The sequence below is a fragment of the Haliotis rufescens genome, unplaced genomic scaffold (assembly GCF_023055435.1).
Source record: "Haliotis rufescens isolate VD_foot unplaced genomic scaffold, xgHalRufe1.0.p SCAF_2, whole genome shotgun sequence".
In the NCBI taxonomy this organism is placed as follows: domain Eukaryota; kingdom Metazoa; phylum Mollusca; class Gastropoda; order Lepetellida; family Haliotidae; genus Haliotis; species Haliotis rufescens.
The window spans coordinates 14,625,357-14,644,648 of NW_025963890.1; the positions used below are offsets into that span (position 1 = coordinate 14,625,357).

Below are 19,292 nucleotides of genomic sequence, written 5' to 3' on the forward strand. Positions count from 1 at the left end.
TGGGAATCCCCATGGGGAACAGAAGGTACTTGCAGCTCTAGCAACACTGTTGTATTGTATAGTTGGAGTACATTATAACTGTACTACATGTGACCCTAATGAACACCCACTGGATCAGAGCATTTCATTTTTTTCTAGCTATGCTGCAAAATCAGTATTGAATCCTATGTAAGAAAAGACAGTTATTTTACAACAGTGCTCTGCCCTGGCTGGGTCTTTCTTGCCTAGTTAAAGATATATGACTTGTCTACAGAGTATAGAAACGGCTTTAGTAATACGTCTATGGGTCAAACAGTATGCAGTGTAATATAACACACATTATACAACAAATCCATGCTGCCCGACAGCGGTCGACAAGCACCAAACATTTGTTGACATTTGTTTATGTCAAAACTGCAATAAATGTAACTCAGTGATGGATTCGTCCTTGTGTCCAGGATAGTAATTATCAAAACTTTCCAAATAAACAGTTGTGTACATCAACCTGGGAAAGGGCCTCCCTACATAAAGAAGCATAAAAAACTCCCATTGCCGCCATGACCATAACACGGGATGCACAGTAAAGCAGTGCGCATTAAAGGGAAGTAACTGAATGCTATATTGGATCGCAAAAAAAAATAGAAATAAAAACAGAACGTGCAGCAGATTTCATGATGATGCGGGCAGTTCCCGAGAACCAAAACATTTTTAGCCTTATTGTGATATCTGGTAATCCTTCAACTTCCATACATCTAGCATCTTCCCGAGGCAAGTGAGTTAACTGACTATAAAAGTCCAGTTTCCACCCTTGCCGAACTAGGCTGGTATTATGGAGTTACATTTTGGCTGGACTAACGAGTCTATGCATAGTCAAATCAAAATCGCGCAACGAAATCGAAATCCGGTTTGTAAACTGTCGTTCAGATTTCGGTGATTGCAGGATTTGCAAAGCATATGTACCGCAAACTCGTTGTCAACAGATATTTTACAAATCTTTTCATGTTTTTAATCAAGGTGATCACGTGATTTGATGCACTTCGCGGTGTAAGGCCCGTGTTATCACAATATAGATCTTGAGTTTTGATCAGATCGTCCTGACTGGGTGCCACCATTTTGTTTGAAGCAAATGCAAGTGATACGAGAGGTGGAATTTGAATAGTCCATAGGAGAGGCTTAGAAGAGACATAACTCGTAATAACCACTGGTGGCACTACGATCGAGCCGAGGAATTCCAGCCTAGTTCGGCAAGGGTGGGAACTGGACTTTTAAAGTCAGTTAACTCTCTTGCCTTGGGAGGATGTACATCTAGTTGCTGATTTAGCCCCACAAACAAAGATTGGTTGTTGTATAACACACTATTCCTGTGATATCACAGCACCCTGTACATAATCAAGTCGAGATCAGACAAACCAGTGATTGATATATGAGCATAGGTTGCTTGGGGATCTACTCTCACCAGGAATCTCTACAGGGTCAAATGTTATAACTATTGTAAATTCACCTTCATAATAGGGTTCACAGCACTCAACAGACATCAGAATAACTTGTGCAGATGAGAGCAAGATTTTATTTCACAACACAAGATATACAAAGTAAAAATGCGGTCAGGGTTATGACACATCTAAAACAGAACAGACATGGATGGCGAGATTTCATCTAGAAATCTGTCACATATTTTGATCCATATAAACAAAGAAAGAGATGATGTTCTAACATCCCACTCTCAAGACATTAAAAAGTAATTCAAGTCTACATTCTTTTAGATGTATAACTAATATTATCTAATATCATAGGAGATTAATTCTATTTTTTTGCAATTCAATGCAAGTTGGCTCAAGGATATTTACTGCACAGAAAAATCTGAACTGATATCCAACTAAAAGTGACACGTGAACATCCTTCCTTTATGCTTGGTTAGTGATGAGATATGTTTGTGATAAATGTGCAATGAAAGTTGAGCCGACTATCTACAAAAGGAAGGGGAGAATTGGTTTTCTTCCCCGTGGATAGTCCTTGAAATCCTTGCGGTAGTTTCGATGTTTGCCGAACGCCCACATAGTCATCTGGTAGAACCCAGCCAGGGTGAACAGACCCGCTGAAATTGCATAATATTTCAATATTTGTATTATCACAACATGCTGTCATACAGGAACATCACCAAGAGGGGGATGGGTATTGGCAAAATTATCTTCGGTAAGCTACACAGAGCATCTTATTTATGCTTGACACTGATTGGCTAGTTGATTGTTCCATTGTTTTGCTGTCTGAATCAGCCAAAAGAATTTCATATGTCAACACATTGTCACGAATAATTGAAGAGGACATCCTTAGTTGTTCGTGTCGTGGAATACTTAACGTGACTTTGTTCAGCAATAGATATAGAATGAGTTGATGACTCCACTTGTGATTGGGACAGTCTGACACACATTGGGACAGTCTGACACACATTGGGACAGTCTGACACATTGGGACAGTCTGACACACATTGGGACAGTCTGACACACATTGGGACAGTCTGACACACATTGGGACAGTCTCACACACATTGGGACAGTCTCACACACATTGGGACAGTCTGACACACATTGGGACAGTCTGACACACATTGGGACAGTCTGACACACATTGGGACAGTCTGACACACATTGGGACAGTCTGACACACATTGGGACAGTCTGACACACAATGGGACAGTCTCACACACATTGGGACAGTCTGACACACATTGGGACAGTCTGACACACATTGGGACAGTCTCACACACATTGCGACAGTCTCACACACATTGCGACAGTCTCACACACATTGGGACAGTCTCACACACATTGGGACAGTCTGTCACACATTGGGACAGTCTCACACACATTGGGACAGTCTGACACACATTGGGACAGTCTGACACATTGGGACAGTCTCACACACATTGGGACAGCCTGACACACATTGGGACAGTCTCACACACATTGGGACAGTCTCACACACATTGGGACAGTCTCACACATTGGGACAGTCTCACACACATTGGGACAGTCTCACACACATTGGGACAGTCTCACACATTGGGACAGTCTCACACACATTGCGACAGTCTCACACATTGGGACAGTCTCACATTGGGACAGTCTCACACATTGGGACAGTCTCACACACATTGCGACAGTCTCACACACATTGCGACAGTCTCACACATTGGGACAGTCTCACACACATTGGGACAGTCTCACACACATTGCGATAGTCTGACACACATTGGGACAGTCTGACACACAATGGGACAGTCTGACACACATTGGGACAGTCTCACACACATTGGGACAGTCTGACACACATTGGGACAGTCTGACACACATTGGGACAGTCTGACACACATTGCGACAGTCTCACACACATTGGGACAGTCTCACACACATTGGGACAGTCTGTCACACATTGGGACAGTCTGACACACATTGGGACAGTCTGACACACATTGGGACAGTCTGACACACATTGGGACAGTCTGACACACATTGGGACAGCCTGACACACATTGGGACAGTCTCACACACATTGGGACAGTCTCACACATTGGGACAGTCTCACACACATTGCGACAGTCTCACACACATTGCGACAGTCTCACACACATTGCGACAGTCTCACACACATTGCGACAGTCTCACACATTGGGACAGTCTCACACACATTGGGACAGTCTCACACACATTGGGACAGTCTCACACACATTGCGACAGTCTCACACATTGGGACAGTCTCACACACATTGGGACAGTCTCACACATTGGGACAGTCTCACACATATAACTGTTCAATACGTACAAAGAAAGAGGAACTATGTGTTAGCTGTCTCCTGTGAATTTCCATTGGATGTTACACACGTAAATAACCTGGGACAGTTAATACTTCATTTCTTGTAGTGTGCATGTTTTGTTCTAATTATTTCACTTCAACAAGCCCTGTATGGCAAGAGACCAAGTAATGGAGAGTGGACCCCTTAATCATTTTACTGCACTTGGTGAAATCCACAAGCCTTGCCAACTGATCCTTGCTAATACTGTCACTGTGACCTACTTGATAGATACTGTGTCATGTCACTGTGACCTACCTGACTGTGTCATGTCACTGTGACCTACCTGACTGTGTCATGTCACTGTGACCTACCTGACTGTGTCATGTCACTGTGACCTACCTGACAGACACAGTTCATGAGGGGAGACACGTGACCTGTCAGTGTGAGTGTACAACCTACCTGGCAGACACTGTGTCATGACAGTAAAACCGACCCAGGCCATCGTCTCGTATGTGTAGTTGGGACAAGACACAAACCCAAACAGCCATGTGAACGGGTTGGCCGTTGGGTACGGAATTCTTCTCACTTTGGACCCTGGAATTAGAAAGTACATTCATACCATGGGTCACAAGTATATCAAGTAAGGATACATTTTATTAACACTGCAGAAAACTACAGCATCTTTTGTTTTCAGGCTTTGGACTTGAGACTAAAGACACAGATTGTTTTGTTCCCATTTCACTCAATATGCTAATGTTTGCTAACGTGGTCGGAGCTTACTGGAGCACAACACTTCATTCTTTTGAGTATGATACTCAAATCCTTACCATGCACCTTTCCTTCCTATTCAACACAAAGTGGCTGTACTCATTAGTGAGTGAGCTATGACACATTGAGCAGTATTTCATTCACATCACCGCATGTCAGCTTAATGCGAGAGGAAAGTCGAGAGTCACAGCATGTCAGCTTAATGCGAGAGGAAAGTCGAGAGTCACAGCATGTCAGCTTAATGCGAGAGGAAAGTTGAGAGTCACCGCATGTCAGCTTAATGCGAGAGGAAAGTCGAGAGTCACAGCATGTCAGCTTATTGCGAGAGGAAAGTCGAGAGTCACCGCATGTCAGCTTAATGCGAGAGGAAAGTCGAGAGTCACAGCATGTCAGCTTAATGCGAGAGGAAAGTTGAGAGTCACCGCATGTCAGCTTAATGCGAGAGGAAAGTCGAGAGTCACAGCATGTCAGCTTAATGCGAGAGGAAAGTCGAGAGTCACCGCATGTCAGCTTAATGCGAGAGGAAAGTCGAGAGTCACAGCATGTCAGCTTAATGCGAGAGGAAAGTTGAGAGTCACCGCATGTCAGCTTAATGTGAGAGGAAAGTCGAGAGTCACCGCATGTCAGCTTAATGCGAGAGGAAAGTCGAGAGTCACCGCATGTCAGCTTACTGCGAGAGGAAAGTCGAGAGTCACCGCATGTCAGCTTAATGCGAGTGGAAAGTCGAGAGTCACAGCATGTCAACTTAATGCGAGAGGAAAGTCGAGAGTCACAGCATGTCAGCTTAATGCGAGAGGAAAGTCGAGAGTCACAGCATGTCAGCTTAATGCGAGAGGAAAGTCGAGAGTCACCGCATGTCAGCTTAATGCGAGAGGAAAGTCGAGAGTCACAGCATGTCAGCTTAATGCGAGAGGAAAGTCGACAGTCACAGCATGTCAGCTTAATGCGAGAGGAAAGTTGAGAGTCACCGCATGTCAGCTTATTGCGAGAGGAAAGTCGAGAGTCACAGCATGTCAGCTTAATGCGAGTGGAAAGTCGAGAGTCACAGCATGTCAGCTCAATGCGAGAGGAAAGTTGAGAGTCACCGCATGTCAGCTTATTGCGAGAGGATAGTCGACAGTCACCGCATGTCAGCTTAATGCGAGAGGAAAGTCGAGAGTCACAGCATGTCAGCTTATTGCGAGAGGAAAGTTGAGAGTCACCGCATGTCAGCTTATTGCTAGAGGAAAGTCGAGAGTCACAGCATGTCAGCTTATTGCGAGAGGATAGTCGACAGTCACAGCATGTCAGCTTATTGCGAGAGGAAAGTCGAGAGTCACCGCATGTCAGCTTAATGCGAGAGGAAAGTCGAGAGTCACCGCATGTCAGCTTAATGCGAGAGGAAAGTCGAGAGTCACAGCATGTCAGCTTATTGCGAGAGGATAGTCGACAGTCACCGCATGTCAGCTTATTGCGAGAGGAAATTCGAGAGTCACAGCATGTCAGCTTAATGCCAGAGGAAAGTCGAGAGTCACAGCATGTCAGCTTATTGCGAGAGGAAAGTCGAGAGTCACCGCATGTCAGCTTATTGCGAGAGGAAAGTCGAGAGTCACAGCATGTCAGCTTAATGCGTGAGGAAAGTTGAGAGTCACCGCATGTCAGCGTATTGCGAGAGGATAGTCGACAGTCACAGCATGTCAGCTTAATGCGAGAGGAAAGTCCAGAGTGATAAACTTACATGCTAATCAATATTTGCTAAGGACCAAAATAGTCATGTTTAGTCAAAGGTGTGTCCTTCCCAAATGTTGAGTTGTTTGTTTGTTTGTTTGTTTGTTGTCATTTAACGCTGATAGATTTACAGGATGGATCAATGCAAGTAGAGGTGGATTTTGTAGTCAAACTATAAGTGTGAGAGGAATCGATCCATGTAAGTGGCAGTAAAGATGACCCATATCACACTACAGAGCCGTGTCCAATGGTCTGGTGAGGATCTGCTAGAGGTTCTGATCCCATATTAATCACAGTTAGATTTTAGGCCTGTCAGCGTCTTGCTCATAGAATGTTTGTTTGTTGTTTAACGCAGCACTCAGCAATATTCCAGCTATATGACGGTGGTCTGTAAATAATCGAGTCTGGACCAGACATTCCAGTGATTGACAACATGAGCATCGATCCACGCAACTGGGATACTCTGACATGCATCAACCAAGTCAGTGAGCCTGACCACCCGATCCTGTTAGTCGCCTCTTACGACAAGCATAGTCGCCAAGCAAGCATGGGTTGCTGAAGACCTATTCTAATCCGGATCTTCAAAGGTCCAAATGTTGAGTAGTATAATGAGGTAAGTATCAGAGCGAATGTGGGATTCAAACCTATGCTCAGCTGATCCTGGCACAGCTAAGGTAAGTGCTAGGATCGAGCATGGGTTGTGAGTCTATCATCTATCATGACCTGAATACCTACCTGCAGGGCGGAGGTTCCGGAGGGCAAGGTGGATTGACAGGTTGCCCAGCTCAGCAAACTGAAATATCAAACATGTCAACTGTGTACATTCAAAACACATGCAGCACAGGTATTCTGTATTTTTGCACTGTTAAAGGCATATATAACAGAATTGCGTTTTTGTCTGCTGACACATTAATCATATCAGAGATCAGAATATGCAAACATTTTGCTACCTACAGTACTTCAGCCAGGATTTAAAAAAACTTGTATGTTCCTTTCAAAATGTGTGTTAACAAAATTTTATAGCGTGTGAGTTTACAAATGTGACAAGTCCATCTTCCAGAGGCAAGAGAGTTAACTGACTTTAAAAGTCCAGTTTCCACCCTTGCCTAACTAGGCTGGAATACCTGGGCTTGATCTTAGCGCCACCCTTCTATGCCTCTCCTGTGGACCAATCAGATTCCACCTCTCGTATCACTTGCATTTGCTTCAAACAAAATGGCGGCGCCTTGTCAAGACGATCCTATCGATAATCAAGATCTCTATTGTGATAGAATGGGCCTTACATCGTGAAATGTGATCAAATCATGTGTGCACCTTGATTAAAAACATGGAAAGATTTGGAAAATATCTGTTTACAACGAGATGGCGGTGCACATGCTTTGCAAATCCTGCAATCCACCGAAATCTGCACGACAGTTTACGAGCCGGATTTCGATTTCAGTGTGCGATTTTGATTGGACTATACATAGACTCGTTAGTCCAACCAAACTGTAACTCCATAATACATGTACCAGCCCAGTTTGGCAAGGGAAACTGGACTTTTATAGTCAGTTAACTCCCTGCCTCGGGAAGATGGACAAGTCATACCTAAACCAGTCAATTTTCCATGATGGTCAATGACATATGTGCTCTAAGAACTGGATGAGTGAGTGAGTATGGTTTTACGCCTCTTAGCAATATTCCAGCAATATCACGGCGGGGGACACCAGAAATGGGCTTCACACATTGTACCCATGTCGGGAATCGAACCCAGGTCTTCGGCGTGACGAGCGAACGCTTTAACCATGAGGCTACCCGACCGCCCCAAGAACTGGATGAAGAAGCAAAGATGTGAATGATGGAGGTGAGGTGAGGTGAGGTGAGGTGAGGTGAGGTGAGGTGAGGTGAGGTGAGGAGAAACAGGGTTTAACGTTGCATTAAAGATTCTTGCACTCATGTAGCGATGTGTGCGAGCACCTGGCAGGGTAAGGACAAGTGTTAAACAGGTCACCGATACCTAATTACACAGACTGTGTATGGCATGGTTGTGTTTGATAATATGGTGCACTATTGCATTAGTGTTCAGTCTTATACGTTTCAGTATTTCATACTTACAGCAAATGCAGCAAGTCCACCATAGATCTGCAGATCTCCATACACTGACAAAAGTTAACAGTACAGTAGTTAAACACTTACTACTCAAAAGAAGTTGAAGAACATCTGATTCCTTCATATTACTATAGTTAAACCATGATAGATTTAGTATAGTAATATGAGTGAGTGAGTTTGTTGTTTAACGCTGTACTCAGCAATATTCCACCTATATGACAGGGGTCTGTAAATAATGGAGTCTTGACCAGACAATCCAGTAACTGACATCATGAGCATCGATCCACGCAACTGGGATCGACGACATGCTTCAACCAAGTCAGCGAGCCTGACCACCCAATCCCGTTAGTCGCCTCTTACAACAAGCATAGTCGCCTTTTAGGGCAAGCATGGGTTGCTGAAGGCCTATTCTGAGATGAATTATATTGTATATTATCATCCTTCATTCTGTATTCATATTACTACAGTTAAGTCAGGACCAGACAATCCAGTAACTGACATCATGAGCATCGATCCACGCAATTGGGATTGACGACATGCATCAACCAAGTAAGCGGGCCTGTATAGTAATATGGAAGAATCGGGTGCTTAACTTCAGTTGAGTGGTATAATATAGTAATACTCTCTAGTTCTTGACTCATGACACATTCTAGAAACAGTCTAGTATATGGTTACCCCAAAACAGATTTGAGTTGCCATATTCTCTGTTATAAGCACTCTGAGCTCTTGGAAAATTGGCCAAGGGGCACTTCCATAACATACACCAGTTATATTTGTTTTCAGAGATCTAACGGTAGTGAACAAAGTTAGTTCAATCGTTGATGAACCTAAACTTTTTTCCATAATAGCTGGCAGGTAATTATATACCCTTTCTACACTGCTGTTTTCTGTACAAAAACTAATGCACAAGAAAATGTCAAGACTGTCATGTCAATTTTCGGTCTTATTAGGGTACTGTTATCATGATTATTTGGGCTAAAAAAAATCAATAGTCTTGGTTCTCAGGCACTGCCCGCATCATCATAAAGTCTACCGCATGATTCGTTTTTATTTTCATTTTCCCAAAATTAAAAAATCCTGACACTTATAAACAATTTAACACATGGCGGCAAAAGGAGGTTTTTTTATTGTTAATGTGGGGAGGTCCTTTTTCCCAGGTTGATGGTACACAACTATTTATTTGGTAATGACTGGAAAAAAAAGAAAAAAAAAGAACACCTGCCCGCACTATATTTTCAAAAGTCAATGCCTGAGAACCAATTCTTCTATTTTTTTTAAGCCTTATAGACTAGTCAAGAAGTTAGTCACACTGGAGCAGGGCGTTTAATACAACGATTATGTTAAGTCACCCAACTATTCATCACTTCATAAAAAGTTCAGGATGTTTAATCTTTTATGTGTGTGAAACGAAGAACAGAAGACACTGACTCAAGATGTTCGACAAATCATTCAACGTTTGCTCAGCCATCTCAAGTCTCTCTACAAACCTGGGGGGGTGTAGAGGGGGTGGTTCACAAAGTAGGCGACAAACGCAGCAAAGCCCCAGTAGTAGATGGAGTTCTGAAAGGAATGTTTTATTACCCATGAATACAAGTTAATAGAAAATGCTAATAACAGATCTTTGAAGAAACCTTTTCTTGGTTCTCAGAAACAACTCCTGCGTTGAAGCAATTTCAGCAGAATTCTTTTAGAATTTCTATTTTTCACACCTATAGAAACTAAAAAATACCAAGATATTCTTGCATTTTGTTATTGCCAGAATCACATATTTGGAGACTGATATCTGTATCAATGAGAGTTGAAGGGATACATGACATCTCCCCGAGGTAAGGGAGTTAACTGACTAAAAAAGGTCCAGTCTCCACCCTTGCCGAACAAGGATGGAACTTCGTGGCTCAATCGTAGCACCACTAGTGGCTATTATGAGTTATGTCCATGCGAAGTGCATCAAACACGTCAAATCCTGTGAGCAGATTGATTATAAACTTTAAAAGATTTGGAAAATATCTGTCAATGCTGACTTGACGGTTCATATGCTTTGCAAATCCTGCAATCAAATGAAATCTGCACCGCAGTTTCCAAACTGGATGTCAATTTCATTACGAATTTTAATAGGACTATGTATAGACTCATTAGTCCATCCAAACCATAACTTCAAAATTCCAGCCTAGTTCGGCGAGGGTGGAAACTGAACTTACATAGTCAGTTAACTCCCTTGCCTCAGGAAGATGCGTTAAAGTAGACAGACACAGGTTCTTCATATATACACTTATATTCATCAGCCAACACTATACATGTTGTAACTCAACTGCCAGCCTAAAGCAAAACCAAGATGGTTGCCGTAAAGTCATTCATATAGCCTAAGGGGCAGTTTCGTATTTGGGGGGCCGTTTTGTATTTGAGGGCAAGTTTCTTATTTGAGGGCAAGTTTCGTATCCACATATTAACAAGATGTACATGACTGACCTTGAAGATGTTGAAGATGGGCATGGTGGCGTGAGAGAACCTGTGTATGAAGACCGTCTCAAAGAGCCGTTTGGCGTAGTGGAATGTCCAACAAGCTGCAGCAACACTGGAAGTACATAAACCACAAGCTTGGGAATGGTGGACTGGCTAATTTCATGTCTGAAGCATCCACCCTCCCTCTGAACCACTGCTGAATGTGATGTAAATGTTATGTGCAAACTGAATCCCCAAGTCACATAGCAACATTCCCTGTGAGTGAGTGAGTGAGTGAGGTTTTACGCCGCTTTTAATAGTATTACAGTTATATCGCGGCGTGTCAGCTTAATGTGGGAGGAAAGCCCCAAGTGATGCAGGTCTTAGACGTTTACCACTTTGGTGAAAACCACGAGCACGGGTATGGTGCTGACAAACCTAGAAACATAATCGGGGCGAACTGGGATTCGAACCCAACAATCATAGGTTTCTGGTGTGCCCAAGGGACGCAACTCTGCACAGCGAATCGCGACGCCTTAGACGACTGGGCCACCCGTGCCCCCTATGAATGAGTGAAGTGTGGTGACTGGTTGCTAGAATATGTAAGTTTGTGATGCTTTTAACAATCTTTTTTTAGCAAATACCTGTGTTGGGAGTGCCCTCTTATCAAAGATTACAACATGCATGTTCCTCCTTTCTGTTCAACATTTACGTGTTTAAGACAATACAAAGAGCTGGGGTGAAATGGGGTTTAACCGCGTGTCCAAGATTATTGCACTTATACAGCGACGAGCATGCACAAGTGTGTGTGTGTGTGTGTGTGTCTAGTCTGGATTAATGCCGATTTTATAGTGCTAGCCCACTGAGATACCATCATGGCATGCCAGTTTAACATGAATACCCCACAGTATACTGACTTCGAGCCAACCAGTCCATGTTTTAGCCCCTTAATGCCGAATGCCGAGTGCCTGGCAGGCCATCAATTAACGTCTTTTGGTATGACATGCCTGGGGATCGAACCCTGGACCTTTCACTCTCCAGACTGATGCTCTATCCCTAGACCACGGAGGCGGTCACAATAATAAGAAGTGACATATACTAGACGTATATTTAAGACGTTAAAGAACACCTGAGTTTTTCATATGACTACAGTTGATGGCTGGATGGGATTGCACCACACAGCCTTCCAATTGTGGGTGTCCCTTAACTTGTTTTGTGTAGTATATATAAAACACTGCATCTTGTTGTTCAGATAAATGTCCCCATAGCTACAAAATACATGCTGCAATAACTGCTTTTCTGTTTGATGCTTGTTTAACGCAGCACTCAGCAATATTCTAATTATATGACAGATGTCTGTACATAATCAAGTCTGCACCAGACAATCTAGTGATTGACATCATGAACATCAATTTACACAATTTGGATATAATGACATGCATCAACCAAGTCAGCAAGCCTGATCACCTGATCCTGTTAGTCGCCTCTTACGACAAGCATAGTGGCCAACCAAGCATGGGTTGCTGAAGACCTATTCTAATCCGGATCTTCAAAGGTCCAAATGTTGAGTAGTATAATTAGGTCAGTATCAGAGCGAATGTGGGATTCAAACCTATGCTCAGCTGATGCTGGCACAGCTAAGGTAAGTAAACTAGTTCGGAACCTATTACGACAAATATGGGTTGCTGAAGACCAATTGTAACATGGATCTTCATGGGTTTTGTATTTAGGTTCACCATAGATGTAAGCATGAAGAGTGCTGCAGCTACTTACTCTACAACAAATGCCCTTGGTTGTAGTGCAGCCTCAGCTCCGTAGATGATGGCAGGCCGTGTGTAGAACCCGAGGTAGATAGCCAGTGGACCAGCGTACTCAGTCAGAAATACCTACAGGTAATAGTGACATGAGTGAATGCTGAATCAAACTGCTGACAGCAATACTGTAAATCTTGAAATTAACGTGAGTGTGAATGAAATGCGAAAAATGACCATTGATTTTGAGTCGCATTTTTGGCTAGGGGTCAGCAGTCGTATTAATTTGGAGACGCATTAATTTCCAGATTTACAGATCACCTGTATCACAACACCCTGTAAATTATCAAGTTTGGCCAGGCAAAGCAGGTTTTGATTGCTTCAGTAATGGCAGGACCCGTTGACACAAAATCAGCCACATCACCATGATCACACATTGTGATAAGCCGATCCTGTTTTTCTAAAGTCCTGATTGCCCAACCAAGTACTGCACCCCCACAACGAGAAGTCATTGTGACCATCTAATTCCCATTGAACAACAAGGTTCTAGAAACCTATTCTTTCCTGACACCTCTACACATACAAAAGAAGACTAAGATTAGTTCCAAGTGATTTAGTTTTCAGGACTTGGACTTAAAAAATGAAAAAAATCTCCATTGGACAAAATGGAGAACAATATTTTCTTGAAAAAACAAAACAATGCCACAAGACATTCATTTCACTCTGGACAAACAAAGGAACATTAAAAAAGAATATTCTTGCTAGAAAAAAAAGGTAAACAAACACAACCTGTCCCCAGGAAACTGGCTTCCCCTGACTTCTGCCAAATAAGCAATCTCATTAAAATCAGATCTAGTTCTAGCTGCCGCTAAACAAAAATCTGAGGACATCCCATTACGGGTCACGTCAGACCGACCTTTCGCGAACTTTGACCAACCACTGAAATGACAAACGTCAGCCAATTAGAAAGCAGCTTTCTCGAGCTTTGCGGTACCCGTTTCAACCTGGTGACTTCCATTTCAGAATACGCTTGAAAAATATGTTGGCACAGTTCTCGTTTAAAATTTTGAAAACTGAACAAACGAACATTCTGGAATGTCTAATATATGGTAGAAATTGTATGACAGTACTTCCCATGTACTGTGCAACGCCTCCTCCGTTCAAATGTTTGACCCACGGAAGCAGGATATAAATGATAATTTTGACGGAATCAGTCATACAGGCCGTAACTGTCGTTCGGAATACCCCGTGTTAATGTTTTCGAGGTTGCATGATGAGAAAACACATTCCGACTGTCACTTTCATGATCTGGTTAGCGACACCTTGATTGGTTGGATGAAAGGTAATTCTGACGTGACCCGTAATGGGATGTCCTCAGATCTTTGTGTAGCGGTAACGAGAACTAAGATCTGATTTTAATGAGATAGGCCAAATAAGCCACCTCCCAATGTAATGCAATGTTTTGTCTTGTAGTCATGCACTTACTGTTGTCCAGCTTACTTGGGGCCCTAGATCCTTGAAGAATAGTTCTCCAGTGCTTTTCATGCCAAGACTCTCCAAAGTTTGGTCATCTTTTAATGATTTGCCCCCTGAAATGAAAACAGTTCCACTTAAAACAAGTATTTGTCACAGAAGTGACGAAATGTCCCCCGCCTGTATATACACCATAGTACCAAATATGAAGACAATCCAGCGATTACTTCTTGAGATATCGCGGCAACACCGTTTTCCAACTCCAAAAGCAGATTTACCTGCTGTGACCTTGAAAATGGGGTCAAGGTCACCAAAACCGACTGGTGTCTGCGGAGTCTGTATATACACCATAGTTCCAAATATGAAAACAATCCAGTGTTTAGTTCTTGAGATATCGCGGCAACACCGTTTTCCAACTCAAAAAGCAGATTTGCCTGCTGTGACCTTGAAAATGGGGTCAAGGTCACCAAAACCGACTGGTGTCTGCGGTGTCTGTATATACACCATAGTTCCAAATATGAAGACAATCCAGCGATTACTTCTTGAGATATCGCGGCAACACCGTTTTCCAACTCCAAAAGCAGATTTACCTGCTGTGACCTTGAAAATGGGGTCAAGGTCACCAAAACCGACTGGTGTCTGCGGTGTCTGTATATACACCATAGTTCCAAACATGAAGACAATCCAGTGTTTAGTTCTTGAGATATCCGGCAACAAACAGGTGGGACGTACGGACGTACGGACGGACGTACGGACGTACGGACGGTCGTGAATACTATATCCCCCGCTTCGCGCTTTCGCGCGGCGGGGGATAACAAAGCTATACTATGTTTACACACGATAGCAAATGTCATGTTCACTTAACTATCAAACATATGACATAAGAAATACAAGAAATGGAAGCCTTGTTTATTTATTTTTAATACTTTCATTTCCCACAGCAAGAAGGTGAGGTGAAATGGGGTTTAACGTCACGTCCAAGATTATTGCACTTATATAGAGACGTGCATGTACGTGTATGTGTTTGTGTGGCTGCTTGTACTAGTCTGGACTGATGCCGATTTATAGTGCTAGCTCACTGAGATGCCGCAGTTTAACATGAATATCCCACTCAGACACAGTATACTGACTCCGAGCCGACCAGTCCTTGTTTTAGCCCCTTAATGCCGAGCGCCAGACAGGGTAACAACAAGTACCATCTTTTAACGTCTTTTGGTATGACGCGGACGGGGGTCGAATGCTCTACAACTAGACCACGGAGGCGGTCCCCCACAACAAGAAACATGCTGAACATGTGTACAAAGTGTCTACAAAAATATACTTCTTAAGATCAACATTCTTGATTATTTTATGAACAAATTTTAATGCTTTACTCACTTGGTTCGGTGCGAAAGGACTGCCTGTCAGGGTAATACTTTGATTCTGTTGAAAGTAAACACAGAATTATATATTGTTACCGTACCATGTATACTGTGACCAAAGTAACCTGATAAACAAAACACTTTCATCTAATTACTTAGTTTTATATAAGGTATTATCATACCTCCATGTCAGAGTGATGAGATCTGAAAGGTTCACATGATCTTGATAAAATAATATGTATCTCATTGGGAATAATAAATCCTTTATACCCTGCCATGAAGAAACAGGCTGCATGTTATTTCTGATGGGGACATTAAATCCCTTATACCCCGCTTCGAAGCAAAAAGATACACGCTTTTTGAGTCAATGAAGTGAAGTGAAGTGAGTATGGTCTTACGTCGCTTTTAGCAATATTCCAGCAATATCACAGCGGGGGACACCAGAAATGGGCTTCACACATTGTACCCATGTCGGGAATCGAACCCGGGTCTTCGGCGTGACGAGCTAACGCTTTAACCACTAGGCTACCTGACCGCTCTGAGTCGATGAAGTCATGTGGCATCATAGACATAACGCAAGTTAACCTCAGCTCAATCGAACAGCTGTTTTCTATTAAATTTGAATTCGTTTTAATACTCTTACAATGGCAGGGTAAAAACATGATGGCGAGATAAATTTGTTATGGCAGTATCAGGAGGGGTACATGTGGTTTTATACATTCCTCTGGCTCATGGTATAAAACCTAATACTGGACACATAAAACCACTTATATCCCTCGTAATGCGGCTAGACCTTATATTAATCTATAGCTTGTGAATTAAATTCACCTCATGGTCTGTACTTACTAATTCTTTGGAAGGCTTTCTTGACATCAGAAATGGTAGAACTCGGAGATAGCTGTAAAACAGAAACCATCACTAATGTTTCATCATGATAAAATATCCCAAACTAAACTTTTTGTTTTGAATATCAAAGTGTAACAAGAGAAGAAGATGACAAATCACCCTGGCCCCATAAATTTGATATAAATCATATAACTGTTACTTAAGTCCAACTTGATGAGAGAATTTCTATCTATCTGTCAGTCCATATACAAGAGTAGTTATTGAGCTATTAAAACTATACCATGGAATTGGGATTCAGAACAGGAAATGGAAAGAAAATAAATTCTAAAAAATCCCTAAATAGCAAAAGGCACAAGTTGACAACCTGGAATATCTATTACTTTTAGCCAGACAAACACAACACTTTGAAGAGTCAAAATCAAACTTGTTGCCATGGAAACAGAAAAAATATATAATCTCTAAATAGCAAAAGGCATCAGTCTTTGTGTGTGCATCGTTTCAAGAAAGAGTACCTATAAGTTTTAGAGATATGGTCCGGACAAACACACCACTATGAACAGAGTCAAAGTCAAACTGGTTGCTGGATTTATGCTGAGTTTATAGTGCAAGCCCACTGAGACACCGTGCTGCAGTTTAACATGGGCACTCCACTCAGACACAGAAGGCTCTAACAACCATGTCCACTAACCACAGAGGGAGTTGAGGGACACAGGTATTACATGTGGACTTTGACCACTTTGGTGAAACCAACTAGCATGGGCATGCTGACAAACCATGGATAACAATCGGGACAAATCCAATCTCATTAAAATCAGATCTTAGATCTCACTACCGCTAAACAAAGATCTGAGGACATCCCATTACGGGTCACGTCAGCACGACCTTTCATCCAACCAATCAGAGCGTCGATTACCAGATCCTGAAAGCGACAATCTAGACCATCTATTAGCCATTCCAGATGTTCTTTTGTTCAGTTTTATATTTTTAATCGCGTATATGTATATGTCGGAATATGTTTTCTTATCATGCAACCTCGAAATATTTAACACAGGGTATTCTGAACGACAGTTGCGGGTTTTATGATTAAATCCATACAATCTAGGCCATCTATAATCCATTCCAGAATGTTGTTTTGGTCAGTTTTAAATTTTTTAATCAAGAATACGTCAAAATATGTTTCGAAGCGTAGTCGCCAGTTTGAAACTAGTGCCGTAAAGCTCGAGATAGCTGCCTTCTGATTGGCAAATGTCGATTTCTTGTCAGTCATTTCATTGGTCGGTCAATGTTCGCGAAAGGTCGTTACGTGACCTGTAATGGGATGTCCTCAGATCTTTGGTTAGCGGTAGCGAAAACTAAGTTCTGATTTTAATGAGATTGGGACAAATCAGGAATTTGACCCCAGCACATCCTGGCTAGACTAAGGCTCACTAAAACCCTTCCACTTACTGTTGCAATGGTTGCTAAGACCTTTGACGACCTAGCGTCGGTAATCCGGACCTGAAAAAAATAATTCAAAAATGAAAACCTTTTAATCCCAAACGATAGCCATGAACATACAAAGTGCATGACTGATATCCTGCTGTTATATAGATCTACTGTTGGAAATTGGTTCAACATTTTCAATGGAGCCAAATACAATAAATAACGCAGGTTGCAACATCTGGTTCCATCTGTATGATTAACTGTGTTTGGTCCCACGGAAAATGTTCTAGGTTCTTATCATTACGAGGCAAATTTTAGGGGGGGTTGTGTCTTTGTAATTTGTGTGGCTATATCTATTCAAAGTGTGTACATAACTACATATTCCACAGTTTGGTAGCTCTCTCCTGGTGTTCTTTGGTAGACACGTAACATGACATCAAGAACATAATGTTTGATGAGGAGGGAAAACTCAGTGTCATGCACAGATGCAGATTGTAAACCCATGCTTGCTGTAAGAGGTGACTATCGGGCCCAAGGTCAGGCGCACTGACTTGGTTCATGCATGTCATTGTATCCCAACTGAGTAGATCGATTTTCATGATGTCAATTACTGGATTGTCTGGTCCATACTCGATTATTTACAGACCGCCGTCATATAGCTGGAATATTGCTGAGTGCAGCGTTAAACAACAAACATTCTATGAGCATGATGAGCAAGGTGTTTTCAGGCCTAGAATCTAACTGTGATTAATATGGGATCAGAACCTCTAGCAGATCCTCACAGACTATTGGACACGGCTCTGTAGTGTGATAGGGTCATCTTTTCTGCCATTTGCATGGATCGATTCCTCTCACACTTATAGTTTGACTACAAAGTCCACCTCTACTTGCATTCATCTATCCTGTAAGTCAATTTGATTGTTTTTCACATGTATGTTGAATAAATTGCTTTATTAAGTTCTGGTATAGATAAATTAATAGTTTGGATGCTGCAGTAGTACGACGTCCTTGATGGACTAAACCCATGATATAGCTATAGGTTTTCCATTGTATGCTGGTAGTCTATATCAAACTTATAGCGACACCCTGTTCTAAGTTGCCATGCTCATCAAAATAAATATATAAAAGTATTATTAGTCACTTCATGACATATGCACTACCTCATAAAGTGATAAGTGACAAAAGCTGTTTACTGTTAGGACAATTCACAAAAGAACCATTATTCAAAGGTTGAAGTCACGTAAATAAACAAATGCATATGGTCAGCGTGAGAATGTGACCATATAAAAATATCTCCTTTAAGAATTCACCGGCATGTCATTGTCTAATATCTACATTTATCAGCGACTGGGCATTCACAGCAATACACATAGCGTCAGTATGCAATGTATCTTGTGATAATGATGAACTTTGCACCTTGAGTTATGAAGCAAAAACCCGAAAAAGCTAATCACAAAACGGACTGCAGTTTTAATCATTCTCTTGAATATACAATAAACCTTTTCAAAGACGGCAAAACAAATAATTCGGACAAAGCTTAATCTATCAGTTGCACAAAACACATCTAAACATGCCCACCTCAAACACCATGTTGATAGTAACAGCCCACACCGGTCGAGTGACCGTAGTTTAGAGTTACCTGCCCCTGTGTACATGACGCTTCCAGGG

General features: G+C 42.1%; 1 protein-coding gene across 1 annotated transcript; it reads right to left on the bottom strand.

Moving 5' to 3' along the window:
- Positions 1–1,530: 1,530 nt before the first annotated feature.
- LOC124135578 (very-long-chain enoyl-CoA reductase-like) lies at positions 1,531–19,292 on the bottom strand. Its single transcript, XM_046500940.2, has 12 exons — positions 19,203–19,292; positions 17,649–17,699; positions 16,203–16,254; positions 15,373–15,417; positions 14,008–14,111; positions 12,545–12,657; positions 10,799–10,904; positions 9,820–9,892; positions 8,339–8,382; positions 6,980–7,037; positions 4,229–4,363; positions 1,531–2,074 (listed from the first exon to the last, which is right to left on the bottom strand). Exons 1-12 carry the CDS (start codon positions 19,212–19,214, stop codon positions 1,947–1,949), a joined length of 921 nt encoding a protein of 306 aa, XP_046356896.2. The 5' UTR covers positions 19,215–19,292; the 3' UTR covers positions 1,531–1,946.

Bases quoted from the DNA above. Each gene is read 5' to 3' on its own strand.
- LOC124135578 (XM_046500940.2), bottom strand. The intron at 16,255-17,648 runs GTAAGTGGAAGG...TCTGTTTTACAG, and splicing joins TCTTAGCAACCATTGCAACA to CTATCTCCGAGTTCTACCAT. The intron at 14,112-15,372 runs GTGAGTAAAGCA...TTTTCATTTCAG, and splicing joins GTCCTTTCGCACCGAACCAA to GGGGCAAATCATTAAAAGAT.